The 27,904-nt window shown below is 48.6% G+C and overlaps 1 protein-coding gene across 1 annotated transcript in view; it reads left to right on the top strand.

Annotated features, from left to right (window-relative positions):
* LOC144729503 (plexin-A1-like) overlaps window positions 1-27,904 on the top strand; it is a 156,120-nt gene that overhangs the window by 89,265 nt on the left and 38,951 nt on the right. The window contains exon 6 of the mRNA XM_078609839.1: window positions 7,243-7,377. Within this exon, the coding sequence (XP_078465965.1) occupies window positions 7,243-7,377 (135 nt within the window). The remainder of the gene's footprint in view (window positions 1-7,242; window positions 7,378-27,904) is intronic.

Below are 27,904 nucleotides of genomic sequence, written 5' to 3'. Positions count from 1 at the left end.
TCAGAGTTACATGTCTTGCTGTGCCGTGAGGGTCAGCAGCGCGCTGGACTTGCAACTCAGAGGTCGCCGGTTCGATTCGATCGCTCCACGCGGCAGTCGAAGCGGAACCCACTCACCTCCTCGGTGCTCCTCGGTCGGTGGAAATCCGCACGCCGCAGTTTTCGTCTATTACACTGGTCAACACACTTTTTCTGGCATAAGCTTTTCCAATGGTTTTAAGGCAATTTTGGGGTGCTGATTCCAAATCTGGCATCAGTTTTTGTCGATCACATCAGGTTTTTGAGATATCAAATATTGCATTTTCAATAAAAACTGCAGAAGAAAAGTATTAAATAAATGTGGATATCTACATCAAATTATATTATAAACACACTATCCTAAAAATACAGCACCATATTTTAACACTAAAGCAGTCACTGACTCGCAACAACTTGCAATCATAAGTGACAGAGTTAATTTCGGGTAAAATCAATGAAAATGGGGTATGCCGATAGCATAAAAATGAGATGTGATAGAGCAAATCTGAGATCAGATTTGGAATCAGCACCCTGAAATTAGTCTAAAACAGCTGCAAAAGTCCATGCCAGAAAAACATGTTTTTGTTGTTGTTGACCAGTGTGGTCGCGGCAGCGATGATGGTGGGGTAAACCGTGGCTACTCCACATCTCCTGTGGGACGGTCTGGCCAGCGTTGAGAGATCAACCCACGCGGATGTCCTTACCACGAGCAGTCGTGTTGTGGGCGAGGAATTGCAGGGGGTGCACCTTTATCTCTCTCTCTATATATATATCTATAACGACTATCGTCCCAAATTGTCAGGAGTTTGGTGATAAAGCTGCGCGAATCATCGGCGCCGTGTCTGTTCTTTCGCGGGAGCAGCTTGTGTGTTTTTTTTCGTGTCCTATGCTCATGCCAAGTGGAGCACTTTCATTTATTTTCCTAAACATTCCCGTGGGCTCTGAGTGTATTATTACGCCGTTACGACCGCTTTTCAAATGCTCTCTGCGCGTCTTGCCTGTCCTAACGTCCTTGTCAAAAGGCGGTCCCCACCCCCGCCGCCGCCCTCGCATCCGCCCCCACGGGCTCTCACGCAATGTAACAACCACAACACAGAGGACGGAAACAACAACAACAACAACTGTTCTTCTTCTTGGTTCTTTCGGTAAAGTCACGTAGAAGGGAAATAATAAAATTATAAAAATAAAACATAATAAAATAATTCTCACGACATTTCGGCCACAACGCAAGCAGCCGTCCTCAGGTGAAGAACAGGTCTGTCTGTGTTCATTCAGATACTGTTAACATCACCTCGCTAACAGCACCTCAGGTGAAGAACAGGTCTGTCGGAAAGACAGTGTCTGAATGAACACAGACAGACCTGTTCTTCACCTGAGGACGGCTGCTTGCGTTGTGGCCGAAACGTCGTGAGAATTATTTTATTATGTTTTATTGTTATTATTTTATTATTTCCCTTCCACGTGACTTTACCGAAAGAAACAAGAAGATGAATCCCTGCAGTCACGACAGCTTTAAATCGAAATCTATTCTTTACTTTTAGCTTTAATTTTAAGGCCCACTGAGCTCTACAGCTCTCCTGTCAGAAGGACCTGGCCCTCTCAAATGATAGCTCGACGGAAGTGACTTCTCATCATCATCATCACGTGTAAATGCTCTAAACGCGTGATGTTGATTCTAAATGTGGAAGGGAAAAACCGGAGGGGCCGGAGAAAAATCCACCCGGGGGTGGGGGAGAGGCATACAAACTCCAGATATGCAGCACGGGACGCAAGTATCTGCTACGACTACCACTACTCTCTCTCTCTCTCTTTCCGTCGTTACTTCAAGCGCCAGACGAAGCGTCGATTCGTGTGCGAGTTGTGTCGGGTTGACCCCCCCCACCCCACCTAAGGTATACCAAGCAAAACAAAAACCCGCGACATTTATTCGTGAGATGTGTGAAATATCTCACAATTATCCTGGAGGAAGAGGGAATGATGCACACGTACATCAGGAGCGTAACGAGCCCTGGGGGCAGGAGGTGCCGAGAAATAAGAAAATAATAAAAATTAAAACATATATATTTTTTTATGTTTTATTGTTATTATTTTATTATTTCCCTTCTACGTGACTTTACCGAAATAACCAAGAAGATGAATCCCTGCAGTCACGAAAGCTTTAAATCGAAACAACTGTTCTGCTGCACGCCCACCCAGCACGAGTGCGCGTTCGTTGGTGCAACGCGTGGCGACGGCGCGAGTTCAATTCCCAGCCACAGGTGGCGAGCGACGTCACGAAAACTAAAATAATAACCGGCCTCGCACTAAGTTGACTGGGCCTCAAATGTTAGTATCTGCCGCGGTGCGTGGACGCACGGAAGCGGTGGCGCGGTTGATAGCTCACCGAGTTGTGAAACTGAGTTTGAATCCTGGCCACAGTAAAAAAGAAAAGAGACAAAACGCCAGCGGCGAGTGAGATCCAAACAGGGCACTGGGTAAGTCGACTCTGTCTTAAGTTAGTAGCTGGGTACAGTGTGTAAATATCAGCAGTGGGGAGGCAAAGGTGGCCAGGCGTGGCGAATACCTATTAGGTCAGGCCTTAATAGGTGCTCGCAAACAGCATTTGTCCCAACAATCTCGTGAAGGTTATATGGGTGGACCATTGCGTGTGTTTAGTCGGTGAGGGTTTGCAAACCTCCCTGGCGACCAGACTTAAAATCCCGGAACACGGCTAACGTCACCGGCAAGCGGTGTCACAACTTCTTCTTAGGTTTTTTCGGTAAAGTCACGTAGAAAGTAAAATAAAATAAAAACAAAAATCACGACGTTTCGGAGGCAACACAAGTCTCCGTCATCAGGTGGGACCGTCACAGCCAGATTAGCTGTATCAAGTGAGGCAATGATTCAAGATGTAATCCCTTAAAAGCGAGTTGAGGGGGGAGGGAGAGGGAGGGGGGAGCTCATCAGACTATGGTAGCCAATGAAAGGAACGTATCGGGAGGGAGGGGGGGCGAGGCCAAAAGGGTGGGCGATGGACGTGGAAGCGCTTGTGCGCAAGCGGCCAATTACTGCACACGCCAACACAATGGAGCGATTGTGCGCAAGCGGCCAGCTACTGCACCCGCCAACACAATGGGCAGAGAGGAGGAGGGGAGGTCTAATACACATGATAGACAAAAGAACGAAAATGATGATGGGTACAAACTTAGGGGGAGCTCATCAGACTATGGTAGCCAATGAATGGAACGTATCGGGAGGGAGGGGGGGGCGGGGGGGGGGGCGAGGCCAAAAGGGTGGGCGACGGACGTGGAAGCGCTTGTGCGCAAGCGGCCAATTACTGCACACGCCAACACAATGGAGAGAGAGGGGGAGGGGGGGTCTGATACACATGATAGGCAAAAGAACGAAAATGCCCATGTTTATACCAATGCTGTCACAACTTGCCGTTGGCCACCCCCTAGGTCGACTCAGCCTTAAATGGGTATCTTGGTGCAGTGCGAAAGCATCAGCAGCTGGTGGTATTTGGGAGACTAAGGGCATCGGGGGTTCGTTGCTGAGCACACCATCCATCTAGGTTCCGCCCTTAATAGGTGCTCGCTAACAGCACCTGCCCCAACAGGTGTATTTGATGTAGTATCGACTACGTGGCGGTGGGGCGGGTTGTGAAACAGTCATCGTTTGTCTTTTGTGCTCGTAGAAAAAAAAAAAATACGAAGACAAAGATTCCCCCTATAACCTGAACAGACTTTTGCTGTGAGCGAGCACCTATAAAGGCCGCCTTTGTCTCCCCAGTGGCGATGTTTTTACAAACCGCACCAGGCACTCATTTGAGGCCGAGTCGACCTAGGGGAGACCCAGGACCGGTTCATGTTACTCGGGTGGCCGGTTTCGTAGCAGCAGCGCGCTAACCGCTACGCCACCGCTCCCCACACACACGTGTAGAGGTGTAGTGGGTGACATCACGTCACGCTCGCGCTCGGAGAGAGTGGCGTCGCAGAACGTAACGTCAGGTGGGCCTTGGGGGACGGTGACGTCATGCCCCCAGGGGGGGGGGGTATTTAAAGGGGGACCCGGGATGTAACCGGGGTTCGTCGGGGGTAGGAGTGGGGACTCGGGTAGTTGATCCTCACACGAGGCTAGGGGAGGCTACTCCGCCCGACCGGCCGAGGTTGGGGTAGTCCTGGCCCGGGGCAGGGAGGAGAGCCGAGTTAGCCGGGGTGAAGAGATCCCAGTACCCTGTCCCCTGGGGAGTTATCGGCTAGGGGGGTTTTGGTTCGGCGTAAGCCCTTACTAAACCTGGCGTAAGTCCTTAACAGGGGCGGTTTCTTCATTAGGGCGATTGGGCGACGCACCACCAATGTCATTCAACCACAGAGTCACGCTAGCCGTCTCTGTCAGCCTCTGGATATAGTCCAATCAGCGTCATGCTACGTTCTGTGGAGTACCGCCTCTTTTTGGGCGATTTCCCTCCAGCTGAGAATCGCCCCGAGTGGTCCCATAGACTTACATTCAAAGATGTTTTTTTTCGAACGGGGGCGCTGCAATGCATTCTCTATGGCTTCCGGGAGGGCTCGCCCTAACGTGCTTACGTCATCATACGTGCTTACGTCATCATACGTAAGCACGTTTCATCCAACAATATAATTTGTCGCCACCTAGTGGAATCTTTAATAAAAGAAACTTGAGTGGTTTGTTTTAATAGTGAGTATAGAAACAAACAAGATGTATTGTAAGAGTCACTTTATTTTTCATTAGTATTAAAGAAGTGAAGTTGCCTTTACATGCTTAAGCTGTTAATTTATCCATTGCATGGGTGGACCTTATCCTTATCAATCATCCAGACATTTGCCCCCCCCCTGAGAGATTTTGCAGGAGCCGCCACTGGTCCTTAATAAACGTGGCGTGAACCCCTAACAGAAACCTGCCTCGGAGTCGTGAATTGCGCTCCAACACACGTACACACGCATTCACATTCACGCCACCTTCATTGTTGTTGATGTGATCGTCGTTCTTTTATCGCTCCTGGTGTTTGGTTATTAAAAAAAAAACATTGGGCGATTCGTGCAGATGGCACTGTTGTTGCTGCTGTTGCTGCTGCTGCGGAGCGCACGTGTTATTTATTTTGGCGAGCGCGAAGTTTTACGAACGCGCGGCGCTCACGCAAACGTTCGAACTTTTATTTAATCTCAGCCATCTGCAGACCGATGTCCCATAAGTGTGATTTAAAAAGAAGAAAAGAGGGGGACCGATTTTGCATTTCTTTTGAATCGCGTAATTAATTTTATGCACGGGCAAAAAATAAAATTATCATTTTAAAAATGCATTAGTTCATTCATTCATCCCACGTTTTATTCTTCGACCGTGAGATACACAGACGTCGAGGCGCCGAGGGATGTTACTCAAAGTTCAAAACGATGGAAAACGAATTTGAATAGCCAAATAGACAGACGCCCACATTTACATTTGTCTCGGCAAAAAAAAAATATTACAGGGAGCCGATAGCCATCTGCCAAGTGACTGGCGTCAGACACGATTCAGGACGCTGGTGGGGTGAAACCGCAGAGGAGTCAAGAGCAGCACTTGGCTCGCGATCAGAAGGTTGCGAGTTCAAATGCCGGTCAGAGAGAGAGGGAGAGCTCAACTCAGCCGATCATTTCTTCGGTGTCGATTAAAATAAGTGCAACTTCGTGGGGGGTGGGTAGGAGGGGAAGTCGGCAGCGGTTATCCAATGGATAAAGTCACCCCTGTCGTAGAAATGTGGAGAATTTACATAGCTGGTTCAGGGTTGTAAATAGGAGCCAATCGGTCCGTAAGTTTGTATTTGGGTAATGTCCATTGAATGTTCATGGTGGCCTTGCTCAGGAGGCGAGTACGTTACATGAGAAGGGAGCGTTTACAAGGGGCTGCATAGAACAAAAACAGTTTATAAACATGACTCCTAACCAACCAGAACTATATTCAGTGGAAAGTCCAGTAAGCCATCTAAAATCAAATTATGCATGACACAAGTGAGTGGCATTTAAAACTTATTTGACAAAAGCGACGATTTTAATTGCGTTTGCTATCTTGAAATGTAAGTCTTTACACACAATGCCATTCTGTAGTTCCGGTCACAAATGGCTTCGCTAACGGCATTATCACAAAGTGTGAATGCAGTGGTCATTACCAAGCAATGAGTTCATCTCAGATAGAGATGCCAGGATGATAATATTGAAATTCGTGACCATTGCAGCAAGCGAACACCACGCTAACATTGAGTGGGAAACTCTCGACGTCACATCATGTCTTCGTCGTTGGCGCCGCTATCCACTGCTGGATGAGTGCCGCCCCAAGCTGGTACAAATACTCTGCGTGAGTCGTGATTCTCAAAGTCTTCGGTTTGTTTCGTTCACTTTATTTCGATTTAAAGCTTTCCTGACTGCAGGGATTCATCTTCTTGGTTCTTTCGGTAAAGTCACGTAGAATGGAAATAATAAAATAATTCTGACGACGTTTTGGCCACAACGCAAGCAGCCGTCCTCAGGTGGGGAGCAGGTCTGTCGAGAAGACAGAGTCTGGGGTGTGTCATTCAGACTCTGTCTTCTCGACAGACCTGTTCTCCACCTGAGGACGGCTGCTTGCGTTGTGGCCGAAACGTCGTGAGAATTATTTTATTATTTCCATTCTACGTGACTTTACCGAAATCCAAGAAGATTCGTTCACTTTGTTGTGACTACAGCACCTCTCGTGGCCGCAAGAGTCACGTGATCCCAACACGTGGACAACACACAATTTAGAAGCCTTCGTCAATCCGTTGCTAGAGGAATGCCTCCACAAGCCGCGTCGCTCATGGCGGGGGGGGGGGGGGTGGTCGTGGGATCGTACTTCGTCAAAAAATTGTCAGTGAGGTTTGGTCAAGCGGAGAGTCGCAGGACCTGTTCAGGTATCACTCGGCACTGGTGTTGGCCGGAAATCGAACATAGGTTGCCGGCTTCATCTTAGCCTCGTTGCTGTCACGTCATTGAACCCTCCACACCCCTCCAAACAAAAACCTCTAAGTTTTGCTATCGATAAACTAGAGAGACTGTGGCCTCTACCGCCTTGGAGATGGAGCGACGAATTACGCCCGTGCGTCAGGCTGCTGGATGCAGTCGCGACGGATAGTGAAGGGCGCGCCGCGAGGCGTTCATCTAGCAGTAGATTGACCACGAATGGCTGCTGCTGCTGCTGACGATGATGATGATAATGATGATGTGCGCGTCCTCAGATCCGCGTGGACGGGGCGTGGGAGGGCGGAGCGGTGCTCTACGACGAGCTGCGCGCCTCGCCCGGTGAGCCGCTGCTCCGAGACATGGCGTTCGCGCCCGACCGCCGCCACCTCTACGTCCTCTCCGCGAAGCAGGTGAGAGCCCCCCTCCCCTGCAGCCCCCCCCTTACCCCTAGCACCTACCCCCACCCTTCCTCCACACCCCCCCTCCCCACCATGCCCGCCACCCCGAACACGTGTGGCGCTTTTAAATGTACACCCAAAAAACCTGACCCCCATCCCCAGCCGCAGTCACCACTAACACGCGTGGCGATTTTAAAAGTGTACCCAATAACCCCCCTCCCACCAGGACCACACATATCACGCGTGGCGCTTTTAAAAGTGCACCCAAGAAGCCTGACCGACCCCTCTCCCCGCCACAGCCACCCCTAACACGCGTGGCGCTTTTAAAAGTGTACCCAAGAAGCCCGAACCCCCCTCCCCCCATCCGTCAGGACCACACATAGCAGGCGTGGCGCTTGTAAACTAAACTATTAACTTGTTTTACTTTACCAGGGTAAGGCCCACTGAGCCTATATAGCAATTGTTTAGAAGCGACCTGGCCACAAATGATCGCTCAACGAAGTGGCTTATCACGTGGAAACGTATCGCAGCCAAATACTTCACACACGCCCGGAATCGCTCGCTGCATCTGCATCTGCATCACGTCCTCTCCAGTAAAAACCGCTAGATGTGTGGAGCGGTGGCGCAGCAGTTAGCACACCGCGCTGTGAATCCCGGCGACGCGAGTTTGATTTTCCGGGCGACGGCTAACATCGGCGGCGAGTAATATCTGAACCGGTCCTCGCTTCACCAACACGCGCTGACCAGCTCTGCTGAAGTACGGTCAAACATCTCCCATGACCGACACGGCATAATTGAGGCCTTCTTGCAGCAGCTCATTGACAAAGGGCTGTAAATTCTTCTCATTCATGTTTATGTTTCATGGGTGCACTCTGTAAATGTGCAAATGACGTGCCCTCCCCACTCACTCTCCACCTCCTGAATTTGCCTCTCCACCCTCATCTGAGTGATTAATTGCCCTTACTTTACCCTGTCCTTGCCTTCGCTCCTAGTTAAAGCCCCCGGGATTCCCAATTAATAAGGGTTTCAGTGAAGGGGATGTTTCAGTAACGCTTCTGAAAGCCACTTCCGATGCGGTTAGCCCAAATCCTTGTTGCCAATTAAATTTCCTCCGCTCCCTCCGCCACCTCCCGCTATCCATCCTCACTCCAAAACAGGAACAACGAGAGAGAGAGAGAAACATCTGCCACATGTGTCATCTACACGACCTTCATCGGCACCGTTAGCCTTGATCTATCCACTGCAGGATGAACGTATACTTAAGCGTTACACTGCAATCTACAAGCGACCCGTACTTTATTCAGTCACGTGTGATTCTGTGGGTTTTGTGTTAGACCGTGGGTCTTGTGTTCGTTTGTGGGTTTTTGCATTATTCTATAGACCCTGTGTTAGTCTATGGATCCATGATCGTCGATGGCTCCTGTGTTAGTCTAAGGGTCATGTGTTATAGTATATTGGTCCAATGTTAGTGTATAATCTTTGTGTTAAACAATAGGTTCTGAGTCAGTCTATGGGTTCTGTGTGAGTCTATGAAAACCGTGTAAGTCTACGGGTCGTTATGTGTAGAGTCTATAGGTGATACAGCTCGCATGGAAGTTTATAGATCATACACGGCGTTTTTATTCTATCATGTAAGGCCCACTGAGCTATATAGCTTCCTTCATAAGCAACAAGCCACATATGATAGCTCAACGAAGTGGCTTACCATGTGGAAATGTGTAGCAGCCAATACTCTAAACGCGTGTTTTCTAAATGTGTAAGGGGGAAAAAAACGGAAGACCCCGAGAAAAATCGAGGTGACCACGTGCAAGAGAAACACGCCAACTACAAATTAACAGGCGTCAGGGTCTGGATCGAAACCACGACCTCCTGCATACCAGGCGAGGTAGTTAACATCTCCTAGCCACGTGCAACCGCCTGGTCTCCCGGCTCTGGACAGCGGCGGCTAACCGTACACCGCGCGGCCCTCTCAATTAATGTTGCTGGAGAGAAAGGGGACCCTTGGTCCACTTCACGGCCATCGATCGATCGGGGGCGGGGGTCTGTTGGAGGTGGGGGCAAGTGGGACGCGTCACTGCAGTGCTTAACAACTCGGGCTGCAACTGCTGAGCTGGCCACAATTTACTGCATTGATTTTAGTTTTCTTTTTTTAAACTGTTGCAAATTTTGTCGAGTACCTCGACCCCCCCCCCCTCCTCCCCAACAATGTGTGTGGGTTGCTCGCAGAGAAGTGCGTGGCGTGTGCGGGGGAGACCTTCATCCAGCACTGGATTGAGCAATTGTACCTGATGACGCAGAGCCCTCGCGGGAAGAGCATCCGTCGAATTGTGACCCTTCCACGTCGAGTTGTACGACACAGTCGCCCTGCGTATTAACATTCGCGCGGCGTTAATGAAGAAACGAACGTCTCGTAAAAAAAAAAAACGAAATCCTTTCGAAAATATGTTTTGGTCGCTAACGAACACAAAAAAAAACAACGCCGGGCCGCTGTGATTAATGGGGAGGGCAGCGGAGTGAGGGTTGGGGGGTTATAGGCCACGTCCGGTGCAGCCAGCGACTCTGAGCGTCTGCACCGATGGGAGAGGCAAGGGGGCCACGCTGGGGGGATTGGATTTGCCGAGCGAGAGAGGCCGGATTGTTTGTCGCCTGCACCGCGGCGCGCCTCCGTGATTGAACGGAACAGGCCAATACGGGGCCCGGTTAAGTGAATTCTTCCCTCCCGCAGCTGACCCAGGAGCTGACATCGCAGTTAATGTTTTCCGCGGGATGTTAGGGCGGTGAATTCGGAATCAAGCGTGCGCGCTTGTGACAGCGTGCGCCGGTGTGTGCGTGTGTAGGTGCGTGCGGTGCTCGCTAACAGCACTTGGCCCCCATAGCCTGTTAAAGGCTATACGGGCGATCTTTGTCTTTGTGGTGTGTGTGTGTCGAGGGAGTGGTCGTGCGCTGCAAACCCGGCCGACCACCCGCATTTGATTCCTGCTCACGGTCACCAACGCTGGTGGCGATTATCTGAACCGGTCCTAGGCTTTACTTAGGTCGACTCAGTCTCAAACGAGTACCTGGTGCGGTGTGTAAACATCGCCACTAGGGAGACAAAGGCGGCTGGGCGTGGTGCTGGCCTCCCACCCCCCGTGTGCCGTGCCGGCCTTCATTGGTGCTCGCTAACAGCACTTGCCCCAACAGTTTGTTGAAGACTATAGGAGGTCTTTGTGCTGTGCGTGTGTGTGGGGAGTGGTAGTTTATCGGTTAGCGAACTGTCCTACGAACCCAACGACCCGCGTTCGATTCCCGCTCACGACTCAGCCTCACTATTTGGCGCGGCGTTTGGAACAATAGCACTGGCGAGACAAAGGTGGTGTTGACCACATTTGTTTCCCAACATAGTTTCATGGGAATGTGCTATTTCAGAGCGCTTAATGGTAGTAGGAATAATAAGGATGTTTGTTTACCCGGGGAAGCCTCACAACGTCAAAACATTGTTTCTGAAGAACGGCCCAGATTCTGGTTGTTTGGCCAATTCCATTCACAAGTGTCTGGCGTGCGGGAAGAACGGCGAATAACCTCGCGAGAAAACCACGCGCGTGCGACGGGGATATCACTGGAAGATGAACAAGGACATATTGAAGAATGCATCTCCTGTACCGCCAAAACACCATTGATCTCTTGGCCACCTCGCAAACGCAAGCGAGAGAGAGAGGGAGGGGCTTCGTGCGGACATTCGCGCGCGCGTGCCCGTGTACACGGGCGGCATTAATCAGACCCGCCCACAGCTAACAAGCACAGCAAAAAACAAACAACCGCATTTAGACAAAGGCCCAGGCGAAGAATGAATTTAACGACTTAATGCATTGGAAGCACTTGCGTTTTGTCCACCTATCAATCGATTCATTCACTTGAGCGCGTGTTTACTCCACTGATAACGAGGCCTGACTCATTACTGACGCACTTTGCGTTTTCTAAAACAATACCGGGCACCGCTCCCGCGTAATATAATAATATTTGTTACTTTTCGGAAGCTGCCCAGCGCACGAAGGAAATGTGCTAATGGAACGAGGCGGTGCGTAGCCGTTGCATGTGTGGGTGAGGCTCTCCCGACGAGTGGGGAGAATGTTTGTAGGAAGTGGGATTTAGTGGGGGGTGGCGGGGGGGGGGGGGCGCAGTGCGGGGGCGGGGGCAGGAGAAGGGGGGCGATATTTCACTTGGTAGATGAGAGCGTGACCCCCTGTTCTGCTGGTCATATTTAACCTGTGACCTCTGTCTTTTAAACAGCTTGACCTCCGACAAAGGACTTTGACTTCGCCGCCCCCCCCTCTCTCTCCCCCACGACCTCCAGCCGTTGAAAATTGCACCCGTTGAGTCATTTCCCCAACAGTGGAGCGAATATAAATATAGAAAATAAAAATATGGCTTTTCGGTGGGGGGGGTATCCAGTAAGCAATTTGTCAAACGGAACGGGTCAAGTGCCGCGTATTTTAGGAGTACGCGAGTCGTGAATCGTTTTACGTTTCATCGGAGCAAAACAAATTTGAATTGTTCATTCATAACGAGATTACTATGCTCGCGCGATTTTTTTTTGTAAAAAATATATATATTTAATCCGATGCAACATTTCGCCACATTTTTCAACATCGGCGACTATAAATACGCGTGAGTGATTTTTTTTTCTTTTTTCTCCCCGGGTATTGGGGGAGGGGGGCGGCGAGGCGAGGGGGGTGGTGGGGTGTAGACTTGTTGAAGTACTATTTTCGATTTTACGGCACCCATTAAATATCGAATGTACTCTCTGCGCCGCTTTAGGCGGCTATCTTAATCGAGCCGTGGAATGATAAGGGTGACTCGGGCCGGCTGAATTTATGGAATTTAATTTGTTGAAGTCATAGCGGTGGGGAGGGGGGGGGGCGAGGGGAGGGGTTCACTTATCTACGCGGAGCTCCATCGCAAATAAGTTGAGCCTGCCTGCGTGCCTTCGTGTTTTCGACCCCTTCACCATCGCCGCGCTTGGCGAGTTGCAGCGGCCCCCCAGACACCCCCCCCCCCCACCGCCTTTAACGCGAGCCACATTTTCTCCAAAAAGAGGGGAGTGTGTGTGGGGGGGTTGGCTGTTGCGGCGAAGAAAAGAAATCTACGGGAAGTCCTGACGGTGATGGTTCTTCTGGCTAGACGCGCGGGATGGAGTGGGGTTAAAGGAGGCGAGATGACCTCCCAGGCGCGACCCCTCTTTTCATCGCCGTCCTTCGGGAAATATATTCCTCTCGCGATTGCCAAGTCCCTTCTGGTTTTTTTGTTGTTGTTGAGCGAGAGAGAGAGATGCTCTGTGCCTTTCTTGGCACCGCGAGTTGCCTTGGGTTCAAAGGCTAAGAGTAAAGCTGGCTAAGTCGCAAAACTTTTTTTGTATTTTTTGTTCAAAGATATTTCTTCTCTCATCTTTGTAGCGTGAAACCGAGAGCGTTTTGCACTCGTGCCGAAAAATATATATTGAAAAAAACATACTACTAACAACAATACAAATTTAAACTGTCCGATTTTTATTCCTATTGGAAAAATATATTTATATGGGTCTGTTCTTTGCAGAACACCGAGTGTCACATTTGTGCAGAAATTACACCCGGTACTTTATTTATGATCGCCATCAATTTTTTGGACTCCACCTTGAGTTGTCATTTTTGTGATTGTTGCACTGCAGACTTCTCGCGATGCGCATATACAGCAATTTTGTTACGGCACAGCAGTGTAAAATGTTACAACAATAATTCCAAAGCAATTCACATCTCTGTTGTGCAATGTTTTGAATTTTTTTTGTATTTCTTCCATTGTTGTTGTTGCTGGTGTGTCTATATAGGTATAGCATAGTGAGGGGAAAACATATTTGATCCCCTGCTGATTTTGTACGTTTGCCCACTGACAAAGAAATGATCAGTCTATAATTTTAATGGTAGGTTTATTTGAACAGTGAGAGACAGAATAACAACAACAAAATCCAGAAAAACGCATGTCGAAAATGTTAGAAATTGATTTGCATTTTAATGAGGGAAATAAGTATTTGACCCCTCTGCAAAACATGAATTAGTACTTGGTGGCAAAAACCTTGTTGGCAATCACAGAGGTCAGACGTTTCTTGTAGTTGGCCACCAGGTTTGCACACATCTCAGGAGGAATTTTGTCCCACTCCTCTTTGCAGATCTTCTCCAAGTCATTAAGGTTTCGAGGCTGACGTTTGGCAACTCGAACCTTCAGCTCCCTCCACAGATTTTCTATGGGATTAAGGTCTGGAGACTGGCTGTATGTTGTATGGGGCGCCGCGGTGGCGAGATGTTAATTCAATCGCCTGGTATGCAGGAAGTCGTGGGTTCGATCCAGACCCTGCATGTTCTCTCCGTGGTCACGTGGATTTGTCTTTCCGGTCCTCCGGTTGTTCTCTCCACACTTAGGATCCACGTGCGTGTGACTGCTATAAATGTCCGCGCGATGAGCCAATTCGTTGAGCTATCATTCGATAGATCATCATTTGATAGCTCAACGAAGTGGGCCTTACCTGGCCAAACAAACATAGTTTAGTTTATGTTGCTGCCACTGTGGTGGAATGGCTACCACACTGGACGTGCAATGCAGAGGTCACCGGTTGGATTCCACCTCCAGTTCAAACACAAGTTTCTTAAGCCCCCTAAACCATACCACCGCCTCTGTCCACCCAACCGCAGTGTAAATAGGTAGACAGCAGTTATTCAGGGGATCGGCAGGCCACGTGTGGTGGGGTAAAATGTGGATTCATCCTGCTTCATTTCTTCAAACATGTCTAGCCAGCATGCAAGAGCAGGGCAAAAATTCCCTCTCGAGAGGAGCCCTCTTTGAGCAGCCTCTAGTGGAGGCCTTGCCGCCAGCAGTGGCGTAAGCAGGCACTTGCAGGGCTGTGCCTGCACCTTCACCTGTGGTGTATATGTTTTATAATCAGTTGTTCTCTCAGTTGCTATCGCTTGAACATTGTAATGGACTGCCAGAGCAAGAGGGCTCACGGGGACTGAAGAAACAATTCCTGTGCGTGCCGAATGTTGTGTGAAGTCTCACTTTTTAAATCCTTTATATTAAGTTCGCTTGCTTGCTTGCTTGCGTGCTTGCTTGCTTGCTTATGACCGTGCAAATCTTTCGGTCGTTTTTTAACCCACTTCCCGTGATCCAATCGAGCTGACATTTTCCACACAGACTCGTTGTGCGTGACAATGAATTTTCGTGAAAAATTTTTTCCAAAATTTTACACTGTTTAGGGAATTTTTTAAAAATATTTAATTACCAATTGCTTAATGCTGGCAGACAATCATCTGACCCATAGGTGGCAGCCATCTCAAGCCAGAGGACGAGAGGACTCTAGCCGCCCGTTTCAAAAACCAATGTGGGCTGGGTTGTGGCCCATTGAGCACGCATATAAAGGATTTATAGTGAAAAACTTTGTTTTTACGGGTTAATTTTTTTTTATCTTTGTGCTACCATCGTCAGGCCATACGTGGAAGTGTTCGTTTGGAACTCTCCTTGACGGGAATTTGGTACAAGAAAAAAAACTGCCCGTAGAAGAAGATATCTTAGAACTAGTCGTGAGATGTTTCCAACAGTCACCTCTCTTTCACACTGACGGATGCTCTCCAATTTTCCACCCGAGCTCCTCTACGGATGTTTTCGTCTGGTAAATCAGTTTTTTTTATTACCAGAACAGTGGTCTTGCCAAATGAAAGTTGGAACAACAACAACAACTACTTCAGATTTGTACGGGAAATGTCCTGCTATCGTGGGTGACTGAGCCGTGACCATCAACTCACTGCACTCACGAACCCACTTTGTTCTTCACGAGTGACGCAGCATCCGGCAATCGAACCTAGAACGTCGGCGGGACCAGCGGAGTGTCCTGATTCCGTGGGGGCTAAGAGAGGGGGTGGAGTGGGATAAAAAAAATCATCCGCCCCTCTGACACGCGCACGGCAGACGGCCCTCCCTGACTTATCGGTCACGGGATCTGGACGCTAAGTGACAAAGGCAACAAAATATGCGTCGACATCGGAGCAGCGCGCGGATAAATCAACGTCTTAGATTTCCGGAGTGGAGTGCTCGATTATCTTATTTCTCGCTATCACGTATATGTGCAATATATACATGGGGGGGGGGGGCAGATAATATACGGGAATTCATTTACTCGCTTAGAGGTGAACATTATATATTTGTTTAGAGCTGTGAAGGTAAAGGTGCAGCCCTGCAAATGCTTGCACATGTCGATGTTGTTGGTAGGAGGGCCATCCACTAGAGGGAGCGCTCGAGAGCTCCGCTGTAGAAGGTCATTGGCCTACTCTTCCACACACTGGCCGAGACATCGTGCAGGCGGTGCGTGGAGTACGCACATCGCACTTTAGTCCAGCACACGAGATGACCTGCCGATCAGCAAATCGCCGGGCAGGAACTGCTGAGTTGTTTGTGTACGCGTTTCGTGTGTGCGTGTGTGTTGTTTGTAACCGTCGTGCGTCCTAGCTGCTTCTTTGAGCTATCATTTGTGGCCAGGTCGCTCCTGATAAAGAAAGAGCTGTGTAGCTCAGTGGGCCTTTCCTGGTAAAATAAAATAAAATGTTTATGATGTTGAATGCCCAAAGGCGGGGGGTTTAAGGAAATGTGCCCATTTGTTATTTTCTGCTTTCTCCAGTAGCGATGACAATGCCAAGTGAGAAAGGTGACGGCTCAGCCCCGCAATAGCTCACTCACGCCACGACTGGCAGAAGGGCCTCCAGTCGAGGGAGCTCGAGAGAGACATCTTGAGAAGATATTAATTCTAGATTTGAAGCTTTCGTGACTGCAAGGATTCATATTCTTAGGTTATTTCGCTAAAGTCACGTAGGTAAAAAAATTTAAATTAATAAAAGTAAAATATTTATTTTATTTTTATTTTACTTTTATTAATTTAAATTGTTTTACCTACGTGACTTTACCGAAAAAACTTAAGAATATCTTGAGAAGAGTATTTTAGACCGCGACGCTTCCACGCTTGCTGGATGCCTTGTCTTGGAAGAGCTTGGAGTACTCACACTTTACCTTCCTCCACGCAACTTATCGATCGTTTACACCGCTGGGTGGACAAAAGCGGTGGAGGGGTTTGGGGGGCGGTGGGGGGGGAGCCGGGTGGGGAGGGGATTTAAGAAACTCGCCCCCGTTGCTTGAACTACCGCACCGTGGGAGATGGGATCGAACCGGCAAACGCTGTATTGCAAGTCCGGTGCGCTGCCAACTTTCACACCAGCACTTTGCCAGCGTCCCATGCAATGCCAGAAATAACAAAAACGTTTCTTATTTAGTGGATTGGCAATGGGCCCTAAATGATTGATTAGCAGTATTGTTAACATAATTTATAATTATTATGAGTTTTAATTGACCTGCCTAAGCTCGCTGAAGCGGGGAGAAATGTAATGAACACCGGCGTGGTGATGCCAATCGCCTTGAGCAGTTGCAGAGAAGCAGTTATTTTTTTCGTGTGTGTGGCGAGCCACGCGAGGCGATTTTCCGTCTTCCTTCATGTGTTTACATGCATAAACTCTAGATTTGAAGCTTTCGTGACTGCAAGTATTCATATTGTTAGGTTTTGTTCGGTAAAGTCACGTAGGTAAAAAAATCTAAATTAATAAAAGTAAAATAAAAATAAAATAAAAATCACGACGTTGCTGTGACGGTTCCACCTGAACACGGAAGCTTGTGTTGCCTCCGAAACGTCGTGATTTGTATTTTATTTGTTATTTTACTTTTATTAATTTAGATTTTTTTACCTACGTGACTTTACCGAAAAAACCTAAGAATATGCATAAACTCATTTATTGTGTTTGTCTTTAGTTGATTGTCCTTCCCCCTGGCACCTCCGATTATCGCGGTTGGCTTTCGTACGGTGCAAGAAGAGAGTTCAACATACATTTATTTAGTGCCGTCATTGACGGGGAGGAGATATGCGATGAACGCGTCGACAAAGAGATCGACAGATCGATATACCGACGTTACCGCTGTTGACACGGGATGGCACTGCAACCGACGGTGGCTTTGCCCGGTGATAGTGGTGGATTTTAATTTTTATTCACTTCAAATTCCCTTTGTCCGACGCATGCTACCCCCCCCGCCCCCCCGACGATAAACAACTGCGCTAGGCGTGAGAAGGTCGTTGCGTGTAGAGCCTGCCGCGTTGAAATACCACAGATTGGGCCGTTATTTACTTTTAATAAACAAGACGAGAGGTGGGGCAAACAAGGGAGGCTGAGGGGGATGAGTGGCTAACGTGTGGGGAGAGGATAGGGAAGGAGCTCTCATACAATCAACATGGAGGCGTGCGTCCTGTTGGCACTCGGCCTGAAGGCCCAGGAGGAGGGGGAGGAGGGGAGGAACAAAAGGTCATTTAAGAATGGATCCCACGTCCTTTTGAAAACGGTCTCCTTTCCTCGGCCCCGGTGGTGATTTTAAATCAGTGTTCACCAATTTCTCAGAGTGGCGAGGGAACTTTCGCCGTCGAAGACATCATCAATGCGAGGGGCCGCCACGCATTTGAAGCCATTTGCTGGTTTGACAGCATGATAGCGATGGAGGGGGGGGGGGTGTGTTTTAATCTATTTGTCTCTGTCGGGGGCCACACTAAAGGCCACCAGGGGCCGCCAGTGGCCTGAGGACCTTGCAACGAGGAACACCGGCCCATAGAGATACACCCCCTCCCCTTCACCACCACCACCACCACCCAAACCATCCTCTCGTTGCAGGTCAATAACTCCTGCGGATTAATTTCAAACGCTCATTAAAAACAGAAAAGCCGCGTTCTCGGAACGACGCGCAGCCGCGGCAGCGACGCAATTCAAGAATCCCGTCGCCGGCATCCGTAAGCGTTAGACAACGATTGAAGACGCGTCAGCGGTAGACAACAATTGAAGACGCGTCAGCGTTAGACAACGATTGAAGGCGCGTGTCCGCAACGACAAAACACGATGGGGCGGAGGGCACCCGCCCAGCCACTTAAGGAACAAACCGACGGGTGAACAAAGACAATGAATAAAATAAAAACCCATTCGGTCGCTCGTCGTGGAGATTCAATTCGCCCGTTCGTTCGCTTCCCCGCATTTAATCCGTGCGCGTGCGGCCGCTGCCGTATTCTCTGGAACAGCAGAAAGCCGCGGGACAAAGAAACACGACCCGGTGCCTCTTCAAACCCCGAGGATCCACGGGGTGAGAAGGCAGCCAGGCTCGGCGTTGGTGGCGTCTGCGCCTCTGGGGTGTGGCTCAGGTGGCGACGCGATGGCTGTGATTCGGGTTAGGAACCTCCGTGGGTTAGTGGCGGTGGGGACGGTGGGGGGGGTAGGGGGGGTTCGGGGGAGGGGGGCGGGGTGCCACTGCCAACCGGAGACGAATTGAGCCGCACGGCACGGGGCTAATTGGTTCTGATTCTCATTTCCATTTGCCCAGGCCCATTATCCGGCGAGATGGTGATAGCAGCGGGGACTCGCGGGAGATACCGATGCCTCCGGATATCCTAGATTCGTTTGTAAATGTTCGTGTGTGTGTGTGTGTGTATGCTCGTGTGCATGCGTGTTTTGGCGTGTTTATGTTGACTCAGCCTCAAATGAGTACCTGGTATGATGTGTAAACATCGCCACTAGGGAGACAAAGGCGGTCGGGCGTGGTGCTGGCCATCCACCCTCTCGTGTACCGTGCCCGCCTTCATAGGTGCTCGCTAACAGCACTTGCCCCAACAGTCTGTTAAGGCTATGAGGGGGATATTTGTCGTTGTAGATGTTAGCGGTAGCTGCATGATTGGTGGATCACTGAAAATATCGTGGGCTTCGAGGAGGTGCCACGCCCTGGGCTCGCCAGGAGAAGGCTGTGGGGCAAAACATCATCTCCATCTGTTCCATCTGGACGTAGAGTGTTGCTCCGTGGCTCGCTTGGCTCGTGCCCGGGTGCTCCGGGTTCCTCCCACACGTATACACACTGTATTCGTAGGCAGTAAACATCTTCACATATGGAGGACCGCAGAGCTCGGGAAATTGTTGGTAGCGCCGGCTCGTGGAGTGGCTGCTGCCTTTGCCACTCGTCTGTGGTTTCCCCTCGCGCCTCTGTGTCGTTCCGTCGCTTGTCGAGAGCGAGCACAGTACGACGGCGGTACATTACAAGTTGAACTTTTTGTTATTTTTACTCGCAGCACTAAACCCCAACAGCCGATAACAATCTATCCCGCACCACCGATGAGCACGGTTGGCTACGTACGGTGCGAAAGAAGTTCAACCATTACGTACATACATCCAGGGAATCTTTGCTTCGATTGTGGGTGTTGTCTTGATCTGGGATTGAATCCCAGCCACGGCGGCTAACGCCAGCAGCGAACAACAACAGCAGCAGCAGCACCAACATCTGAACCGGTTCTCGGCCTGATGCGTTCTGAGAAATCAGCGGCGTGGAAACAAAGGTGGCTCCTTCTGAAATGGTGGGACGTCCACTCGGACACGTTCAATTCTTCGTCTGCTACTCCGTTAATATTCTTAGCAGTCTGCCCTCATAGTCATCATCCCGCCAGCAGCTTTTTGACTGGCCATCGAACAAAGACGGTCACCGCATCGCGCGCTTTCAGATGCACTTCTGCGACCGTCTGGAACGCTCTCCCGATATTAGGAGGCCACTGGAGCTATTCACTTTTAAATCATCTAGATTGAAACCTCATTTATTTAAAACAGTTTTTTGTGTTTAGTTTGTTGTCCTTCCCCGCACCTCCGATTAGCAACGGTTGGCTACATACGGTGCGAAAGAAGTTCAGCATACAGTACATACATATGCACATACATCATCATAATAATCCTCTCTCGTAACCCGCACAATCCCATTGAGAGTGCATTAACAGTTAGAAATATGTAATATAGCAATGTAATGCTTGATTCTTTTATCTTATTTTTAGCAAGGATTTCGCTTATTGAAACGTGTGTGTGCGCGCGGGTGGGCGAGCGTGTGTTAGCGTTTGCCCCACTCACAGAGCAAATCCGATTACACGGCAGTATAGCAACATACACAGAAAAAAATGTTCAAATTATGCATTACATGTCAAGGTAGGGTTTTACAAGATCACTGGATATTTCGAGATAAAGCAGTCAGTCTGGCTATATTTAATACATATGAAACAGCGGTGTTTTGTTCGTATCTATGTGCATATTTTACCCCTGGAATGTAGAGTCAAGAGAATGTGAGTGGAAATTACTTTCTGCTCGATTGATCATGCGGCGATACTGCGCAGACGTGCTGTTACAGCCGTGATCAGCCGGTGGTGGAAATTCCACGTTCCTATGGCGACTGTTATTTTCCCCTAAAAATTGGTATATATTGTTATTCTTTGGGACTTTCGGTAAAGTCATGTAGAGAGATTTCGATTTAAAGCTTTCGTGACTGCAGGGATTCATATTCTTGGTTCTTTCGGTAAAGTCACGTAGAAGGGAAATAATAAAATAATAAAAACAAAACATTATAAAATTCTTACGCCGTCCTCAGGTGAAGAACAGAGCTGTCGGAAAGACAGCATCCTAATGAACTCTGCTAAGCTTGGCAGCGTATGGACTGGTCAAACCGCCCAATCCCTGCCGTAACCGGGATTTTAACTTGCGGTCTTACGTTTGCGAGCAGAGTTGTTCAGTCACTGTGTCACCCTGGTAGTACAGCAACGGATTTTGGAATCCATCTGTGCGGAGTGTTATCCGTATTAGGACCCTGCTGATGAAGATCGTTTCTAGACTCAGTGAGGCTTTGGCAAATAAAGGGGCATCGTTACTAGTATTATTAAGGGGAAGCTGCCATGGTCTAATAGTTCGTACACTCCACTTGCAATCCAGAGGTCGTTTCGATCGCCCGGCGCGGCAGTTTAAAACAATGGGGCACTTCCTTGAAACGGCCCGCCGACTCTCTCCACCAACCGTTAGTTTATGGTCTGAAGGGCGTGCTTGGTGGGGTAAAGCGTGGGTTCACCATACCTCATCCAAGACAAGACGTCTGGCCAGCGTCGAAAAGTGGGTCAAAAGACCCTCTAGAAGGGGGCCTCTTTGGAGCTCTCTCCAGTGGAGACCCTTCTACCAGCAGTGGCGTGAGCAAGACATTGCAGAGTCTGCGCCTTTATCCCTCCGACCATTACCGTCACAATGTATGTTATGTTGAACTTCTTTCGCACTGTGCGTAGCCAACCGTTCTAATCGGAGGTGCGGGGGGAAGGACAGCGACAAACTAAACACCTTTATTTCAAGAACCGCTGTAGGCGGAAAGCAGCAAGAGAAATACAATTAAGGTGAAAATAAAGTGAATTAATCGAAGCGTTTACACACCGCACTGGCAGGCCACGCAACTTGCTGACGGGTAAGTTGGCACGCGGGGGTGGGGGTGGGGGTGGGCAACGAATTCGGCGCAGAGCTGCGAAGCACCTCCACCACAGCTGGCACGGCAGCCTTGCACCAAAGCAATTATGACGATAACAGTCACCCTAATTGCTTTTAATAGCTTTGCTTTCCTTGTTGTTGAAGTAGATGTTTCCAGACGCCGGTGAGGCTTTGCAAAAGATGCCGAGTCAGCAATACAGGAGTGACAATTCGGCCTCCCACCCCCCTCCACTCTCCGATGTTCTTTCGCATTGCAGATATTTTATATATATTTTTAGGGATGTGGGTGGTGGCTCCCCGCTTCTTTCCACTCATAAACTCCTGGTAAATTGCCAGGAGGGATGTAGACAATTGACAGAGATGTCTTGAGATGACGGCAGATGCAGTAAGATGAGAGACGAGATACAGACTGAGGATGGGTGAAATGAGAGAGACATGGACAAGAGGCAGCGATGTAGTGCGATAACAGCAGAAGTGCAAAGACAACAACAAGCGAAATATATTCACTCTCTGCGTTGATAAACAAACATTTTTAGATCAGGGTTGATTTTTTGAGCTGATAATTTTGTGGACTCCGTACTTTCTTAGCACGTAGGCTTTTCGTGACCGATATTTAATTACGATTCGTAATCTATTTCGGGGGTCGGATCGTGTGTTGTTCGTCCTCCGCCACCCAACACAGACAATGTTTTATTAACTTAAAGCTTTCGTGACCGCAGGAATTCATATTCTTTGGGTCTTTCGGTAAAGTCACGTAGAGAGGTTCAAAGAAAATGACAAAAAATATAAAAAAAAACTACGACGTTTCTATCGCAACACAAGCGTTCGTCATCAGGAATCCCCCCCCCCCCTTCCTGTGTGGGCGATTCAACGTGTGGCTCAGACGTGCGGGAGCTGGAGCTCACACACAGAGAGAGAGAGAGCGCCCCGCGAGTTTAAACACAAGACGGGAGCTAAGCTCAGGATTTGTCAGAGAGATGATCACAGAGACAGGGCCCCTTGAACACTTTTCAATATGCTAGGGATATTTGGGTTGAAAAGGGTGGTGGTGGGGGGGGGAGTTTTTTTTATCGGGGATGGGGGAGGGTAATAATATACACCTTGCGTTGTTGTTGGGTCCGCAATGTATTATCACAGACTGAGTGATCTTCTTAATGAGAGCAGGTGGGCTAAAGTAGTCTGGCTTAATGAGATTGTCCAGTGAGTCTGCAACTTCACATGAATGCATCTTTGTTGTTGTTATGGAATTAATGCGCCCGTTTACATAAGAATTTCAAAAAAAATCTGCGCAAGACTGGCAGTGGCTACAGCCTTGGGAGAGATGCTGACTTCAGAGTCAATCAGGTTTCGCGTGGAGCTGCCAAGGAATTGAGTCCAACAATTCGGCGGGGATCGTTGGAGACCGCCACTCGGGAGGAGTTGTGTTTCCAAAAAAAACCATTATAAATATATGAGCGAATGTAGAGCATTAAGGAACACATTGTAAAGTTGTTGGGTTTTTTTTAAGTGTAAAATGTGTTAACCGCGGATAAGTCGGCGACTCATCGGTCGAATCGAATTCATTCGGCGCACACGATGCACTGCCCGCCGAATTGTCCACGTGACGCACCGATTGGAACTGTCCATGAATGTCTGGGGGAAAATGATGTAACGAGCGATACGCGCATGCTGCGTGTTTAAGACTGATGTGTTGAAACAAATCTGTGACAAACGAGCGCGGCAACGAGGAGGGAACAATACAAACGAGATGTCACAAAAAATGTAGTCGAAAACTAATTGGTTTTTATATGCTTGGGTCTTTCGGTAAAGTCACGTAGATAGGTTCAAAGAAAATAACAAAAAACTACAACGTTTCGATCGCAACACGCTAGGTAGACGAGTCCGTGCAAAACGTCGTAGTTTTTTGGGTTATTTTCTTTGATCCTATCTACGTGACTTTACCGAAAGAACCAAGAATATGAATTCCTGCAGTCACGAAAGCTTCAAGTCAACAAATCGGTTATTGAATCGCAACGTAAGTTCGAATCTGCCATCATCATCAGACATACGGGTAGTACCTTGCTAGATGAAGGCCTTCCCAACTCACGAAATATGGAAGGTTGGAGTCAACGTTGGGCCAATGGTTGTGCAACGATACCAACAACGTGCTGACGTTGTTGACCCAACGTTGGCATGTTTACCGGGAAGCCACTCGAATAGTTACCATCAATGTGTTTGGCGGACAGAGGGAGTGACTCTTTATAAGTGTAGAATATTTCTTAATCTTCTTGGTTCTTTCGGTAAAGTCACGTAGAAGGGAAATAATAAAATAATAAAAATAAAACATATAAAATTCTTCTCACGACGTTTCGGCCACAACGCAAGCAGCCGTCCTCAGGTGGACCTGTTCTCCACCTGAGGACGGCTGCTTGCGTTGTGGCCGAAACGTCGTGAGAATTATTTTATTATGTTTTATTTTTATTATTTTATTATTTCCCTTCTACGTGACTTTACCGAAAGAACCAAAAAGATGAATCCCTGCAGTCACGAAAGCTTTAAATCGAAATATTTCTTAACATCGCAAACCATCATCAACGAAGGGGTAAATAAAATAGGTACCGACTTACTGCGAAGTGAACAGTGGTTTCATCTGCAGGTAGACGAGTCCGTGCCATGGGAACGTGGACTTTCCTCACCCCCTGACTCTCACGGACAACCAACCACGCCTCATTGTGAGCCGACATCTCTCCACCGTTGACAAGCCATCGCCGTGTCAGAATCTGAACACGGATTTATACTCGTGGAATCCGATGAGCTACAAAGCTCTTTTTCACACATGTCCAAACCGGTGTCAATTGTCGCCTCGGACAAAAGTCAGCGGACACAAAGAGCCGGGCATTGAAACGTCGGGTGGGGCAAACATGAAACGAATATGATCCGCGAAGGTCAAAATTTTCATTCCCTAAAGATGAACTACCCCCCCACCACCCCTCAAAAAAAATAAACGAAATTTGGCAGAGGCGGGCTTTAGGCCTATTTACATATTGTGTGGGCCGGTCTGTTCTGTGTTTTTTTTTCTTTTTCGCCCCTCTCGGTCCGCGTGTCTGTTCGCCTATCTCGGTATCCCAGGCCAACACTGCAAGGTTCCGGTCTGCTGAGATTCTGACAGATTTGGCAGCAGTAAATGCAAAATAGTTGCCTCTCGCTCGCTCTCTCTCTCTCTTGGCGGTCGCTCTTTTGTGTGAAGAGAGTTGAGCTTTTTGACTTGGGCCGTCACGTTTCTTCACCGTAAATTGGAAGGGCCTGCGCGGGAGATGATATGTAAAGCAGGGGCGCGCGCGCGCGTGTGGTTAGTTGATGGTGGTGCTTGGTGGTGGTGGCGGTGGGCGCGTTCGCACCCCCACTCCCCGCCCGCACACCCCAGCTTATTTAATGTTCCCTTCATCGTTCATTCACGCGCTTGATTTACAACCTCCGGGCGAGAGCACATCGTGAGCCCCCCCCCCCCCACGAGATCTCTCGTAACGCGGAGAGGAAACCTGGTGGGGGGGGGGAGGTTGAACTGCGGTAGTTATTTAGGTGACGCTGCTGCCGCCTGCTGCTGCTCCTGGTGCTACGTTGGCAGTGAAGCACAAGCAACGAACTTAACAAATTCGTCCACCGTGGCCCTAAAATAAGCCTCACTGAGCGACAGCCGCTTAACAAATGATCCTTATGGCGGTACCCCGGGGTACCAAATAATACAAAATGGCCGAGGCAGAAAAATATTTTATTTCTGGGACACTATTTTTTCCAGGGTTTACGACTAAATCAATCCGAAATCAGTGCTACTCCGCGATGTCGAAACGCAGCGAGGACGATTGCGCTGAAACCATGAACGCTCGTACGCACCGTAGTGGTGCATCGTGTACAGCTCGTCGAGACGAGTCGATTGTCGCATCGCCGACCATCAACAGACTAAAAATGACTGCATCGCGGACATCATGCGAGAGTCGGGGTACTATGGGACCCCGGGGTACCGCCATAAGGTTCAAATAACCGTTTACCAAAGATTGCCGGTTCATAATCGGTGACCAGTTCAGAATCGGTTACCCGTTCAGAATAGGGTTGCTGGTTTAGAATATGTTAACCGGGTCCGAATAGGTTAACTGGTTTGGAATCGGTTACCGTGCCAGAATTGGTTGCATGTTCGCCATCGGTTACCGGTTCCGAATGGGTTACCCGGGTCAGGTGAGAAAATCATTGTTTTAACTGCTGCGCCGGGCGATGGAATTGAACTGGTGACGGGCTGGATTTCAGGTCAGAGTGGAAAGCGTCACTGTGCATCACTCACATTGGCAACTCCCTCGGTTTCTCAATTGTTGTGTTTTTATTTGTTATAAAGCCTAAACGTGTCGCGTTTATTGCTCCGGACATTTCTTTCCATACAGCACACCAGTGTGAAGTATTTTTGTTGTTGTTAAATAGTGGGTTTTGTTCATTCGGTTGCCGGTTACACAAAATTAACAAGACGATCTTAACAACCTAAAGTTTAAACCCTTACTCTCTGGCGAATCGATGATATTGAATTGTCCTGATTTATCAACGGCAATCTTAATTTATGCAGCATCTAGCTTCAATCGCCACATCTCGAGAGGCTAAGCCACAAGTATGAAGAGGGACTTGCATGCTTGCAAAGACGAACAATGCAGGACCCACCATAAACGCAATTCTTAATTCACACGAGTGAGGGACAACTATTAGGGCAGATATCGTGATGGGTGTTTCTTATCATAATAATATTTCGCTTGGGGGAATTCCCTTGAGGGGGGTCGGACAATCTCGTTTGCGTGTCCCCAGACGTGTTGATTGACACGCAACCCATAGCGTGCGCGCAAATGACACGCGTGTGTGCAAACATTTGAAATCGTATGCGTTCGCGCAGCCACGTCATTAATTGCACGTGTCAGAGGCCCCAATCCGAAACCTGAAAATGTATCCGACGATTGTATAATTCACACCTGTAAATGACACAGAAGTGTGCTAAAAAGGCGCACAGCCTATTTATACACGTGCAGGGAATGATATGCAAATGAGCAACGGCATTTCCTGAAGAGGTGCATTGTGGTCCTTTTGTCTTAGATCGTCATCGAAATGCATTTGAAAGAATGTGACCGACTGACTGTGCTGTTGTTTTCTAATTCGAATAAAACCGGTCCACAGTTGTCTATCACGGCGTAACTGCTGCTGGTGCTGTTGGTGTCACGTTGACTCAATTTAGAACCTAAGTTTCGAGAATGCTTTATTAAATTAAATACAAATATGAGGAAGTACAGTGGTGGGAGGGAGGCCTGAATTGACCTTGGCTGTAAATATTAAATATAAAAATAACAAGGAGAATGTACAGCTGGTTACCATTCCACTGCTGGATGAAGGCCTCCCCATCGCGTGTTGGCTCTCGGAGTTGTTTGACCATACTTCACCACGCGGGTTATCAGGGGTCGGTGAAGCAGGCATCCAAGTGACGTGGTTTCGACATCACTCGCCACTTGAAATTATTAGCCATGGCTGGGAATCGAACCCAGTTGGCCGGGTTCCTAGCGCAGTGCTTAAACCACTGCACCACTGAGAGCTCTTAAGCAATAGAAGAGACAGATCAACTAAAGTGATAACCCCATCCTACGAGTTGATATATAAAAGACAAACAGATAAGCAGCCAACTCACAACTTTCTCAAAAGTGTGGAACGAAAGGAATACGAATAGTGATAAATATATGAAACACTATTTGAAAAAAGAAGGAATCTCCCCCACCACCTCTCCAACAGATATGAGATAGTACAATCGTGCATACATAGCTTAAATATGTAATGGTTTCATTAAGATGTCTGTTCTTTAAATGGCCTTTTTTAAGAAGGTGCTTTATTAAATATGCCCTCCGCTCGATATGACGGCAAAGCAATAATGTTAAGCTCTCCGACAGATGGTCTGGGGCTTGCCATTACACATTTCCCCCCTTGACATTTTTACGAGCTTTATTAGTCGGGGTGGATGGGTTTGGCTGGGAAGAATAAGATAGCCACTGCATTATTACGTGGCTGGTGGGAAAGAGGTGGGGGGTTAGTGGAGGTGGTGGTGGTGGCGAGGGAGGGTGGGGGGGGGCGAGTGGTTCAGCTGTCACTCCTCGCTGATG

This window comes from Lampetra planeri, chromosome 32 (assembly GCF_965212315.1).
Source record: "Lampetra planeri chromosome 32, kcLamPlan1.2.h2, whole genome shotgun sequence".
Lineage (NCBI taxonomy): Eukaryota > Metazoa > Chordata > Hyperoartia > Petromyzontiformes > Petromyzontidae > Lampetra > Lampetra planeri.
This window is presented reverse-complemented; position numbering and strand designations above follow the sequence as displayed.